The sequence below is a fragment of the Chrysochloris asiatica genome, unplaced genomic scaffold (assembly GCF_000296735.1).
Source record: "Chrysochloris asiatica unplaced genomic scaffold, ChrAsi1.0 scaffold00031, whole genome shotgun sequence".
Lineage (NCBI taxonomy): Eukaryota > Metazoa > Chordata > Mammalia > Afrosoricida > Chrysochloridae > Chrysochloris > Chrysochloris asiatica.
In genome coordinates, this window is record NW_006408549.1 from 19,237,758 (window position 1) to 19,240,466 (window position 2,709).

The window sequence follows — 2,709 nt, forward strand, 5'->3', positions numbered from 1 at the left end:
ATTTGAGTTATGGAGTTGGAGATGAATATTAAAAGTACCACAGACTACCAGAAAAATAAACAGTTCTGTCTTGAAAGAGGAACAGCCAAAGTGCTCCTTAGAAACCATGATGGTAAGAATTGCCTCTCATACTTCAGACATTTTATCAGGAGGGACCAGTCGCTGGCGAAGAACATCATGCTTGGTAAAGTGAAGTATCAGTGAAAAAGAGGAAAACCACCAACAAGATAGATTGGCAAAGTGGCAGCAGCAATTGGCTAAAACCTAAAAACAACTGTGAAGATGGTACGAGAGCTGACAGTGTTCTGTCTATAGTGCATAGGGGAGCTATGAGTTGATCAGCACCTAAAAGCAACAACATCCCCCAGCTAATGACAAAACAACACTAAATTTTCTTTTCTCTTTTAGAAACATATTCTCTCTGTAAAACCATTTTGGTTTAATTTTCACAGATTTATTTCTTATTAAATGGAACTAATTATGAGAGAGAAGCATTAAGGGAAAATTCTCAAAATATGTAAATTTTTCAACAGACACAAGTTCCCCAATATTCCAGTTTGGCTGTTAAGTGTCATGATCCTTCGGAATTACTTTGCACAAAGGGTGCCATAATGGACAGTGGACAAGTTTTGCTTTAAGTTCTGTGGGAGAAAGATGAGGCGTTCTGCTCCCGTAAAGATTTACAGCCTTGGAAACCCTGTGTAGGGTCACTATGAGTTTGGAAGCAACTCCATGATACTTAACAATAACAATGCTTGAAGTTCACTTCTATCAGTAATGGTATTTTTGTGCCTTGGAGTCCTATCCTTTGAGAATATCATCTATCCTGATTTATAACTCCAAGAAATAAATTAGGAAAGCCCCTGACAGAGAGAATGCATTAAGTATGTTGTAATTCCTCCTTTCTACTAGATTCTGGATAAATACATTAAACTGTTGGAATCTATTGGTTTGAGTGTTGATGTGTTTGTGTTTGTATGTGTACATGTAAACATTTAAAATTGAAAAGACTTCTATTAATTTATTTACTATATATCTGACAGGGAGTCCTGGTGTGGCACTGTGGAATAATGTGCAGGGCTACAAAGTCAGTTTGAACCATAAGGTCAGTGGTTCAAGCTCACCAGTCACTCCTTGGAAACCCTATAAAGGGTTGCTATGGGTCTGAACTGACAGCACTTAACAACAACAATACCTGATAAAGAACAAGAGATTAAAAAAAAAAACAGTATCTGGATCCATTAAACAATTACTTTGAACACTATTTTAGCTATGAATACCAATGCTAGATTGTTACTAAATGTATATATATATATATACTAGTAAGTAGTTGTCCAAGTGTAGTCCACTGACCAGCACCTAGTATATTATTGGAAATACAAACTGAGTCACACCCCAAACCTGCTGAATCAGAATTTCTGGGGTTTGGAAACAGAAATATATATTTTTAACAAGTAGGTCCTCCACATGAATCTGATGCATGCTCATTGGAGAGAACTGATGTGATCTTTAAAATATAACTGGTAAAATGAGACATGCTAGACACATCACTACCTATAACCTTATAAGTAATATACATCAAAACGATACACATTTAGCATATTAAGGGATATGCATTTTATTTTGTAAATTTTCTTGCAGATTATTATATTACCTGTGCTACCTTTTATCCAAGTTTCAGAAATGACATTTTCACTAAGTGCCTTCAGATGATCATCAGCTAGTTGCACTGTTAATTCTGGAATCATTTTCAGCATCTTCCACACAGTGTTGTGTTCATACACGGTCCTGTGAATGGGCCTTAAAAGAATTTTTTTTTTTTTTTTTTAGTTTGCAAATTAAGAGACCACAACATACATACAAAGGAACCAGCAACCTAAAAATATCCTTGATTTTTTAGATTTTATATTTGTAGTTCCTAGTTACTTAAGAGTTAAGAACTTTGATATTCTAATTTTTCTTACTAACTATAGCATTTGTTCTCCTTCCAAAATTAAGATGTAATATGAAGATATTTTAAGCCTTAAGAAATTACATACTGCCTTATCTTAATACCACTTAATTGTGCTCATGAGAAATGTATACATAGACTAAGAGGCAGTCATTCAAGTAGAACAAGGGGATACTGAATGGATTAAAATTAGAAAAGGGGTGTGCCAGGATTTTATCTTTCACCATACTTATTCAATTTATACACTAAAAAAAATAATATGAGAAGCTGAATTTTATGAAGAAGAACATAGCATCAGACTTTGAGGAAGTCTCAATAACAACCTGTGATATGCAAATAATACAACCTTATTTGCTGAAAGTAAAGGCTTGAAGCACTATCTCATTAAAATTAGTATGAAATGCACCTTTTAATACGGGGATGTAAATAAGGTATCCACATACAGGAGTTTGACAGAAAAAAATCCCTATTTACACTTGTTATCCTAGTATACCATCTGGTTCATACAAGGCAGGAGGTGAGGTATGTGTTTACTGCATGATATAACTATTTTTGTGTGTTCATTTTATATTGTGGGTTATAGTAAAAAAAAAAAAAAAAGAAGAAGAAGAAATTGAAAAGCATTGGTTGCTAGTTAGTCTTTACACACAGTCTTGAGGAAATTGGTTCTCCATTAACAGCATTTATAAATTTGGACTTCAGTTGAAATAAATAATTAATAGCTGAGACCTGGGGACTCCTGAGCCCATGAACAAGTA

The 2,709-nt window shown here is 34.3% G+C and overlaps 1 protein-coding gene across 1 annotated transcript in view; it reads right to left on the reverse strand.

Annotated features, from left to right (window-relative positions):
- Positions 1 to 2,709, reverse strand: part of CNBD1 (cyclic nucleotide binding domain containing 1) — a 683,582-nt gene that overhangs the window by 360,251 nt on the left and 320,622 nt on the right. Inside the window, exon 5 of the mRNA XM_006859260.1 lies at positions 1,655 to 1,800. Within this exon, the coding sequence (XP_006859322.1) occupies positions 1,655 to 1,800 (146 nt within the window). The remainder of the gene's footprint in view (positions 1 to 1,654; positions 1,801 to 2,709) is intronic.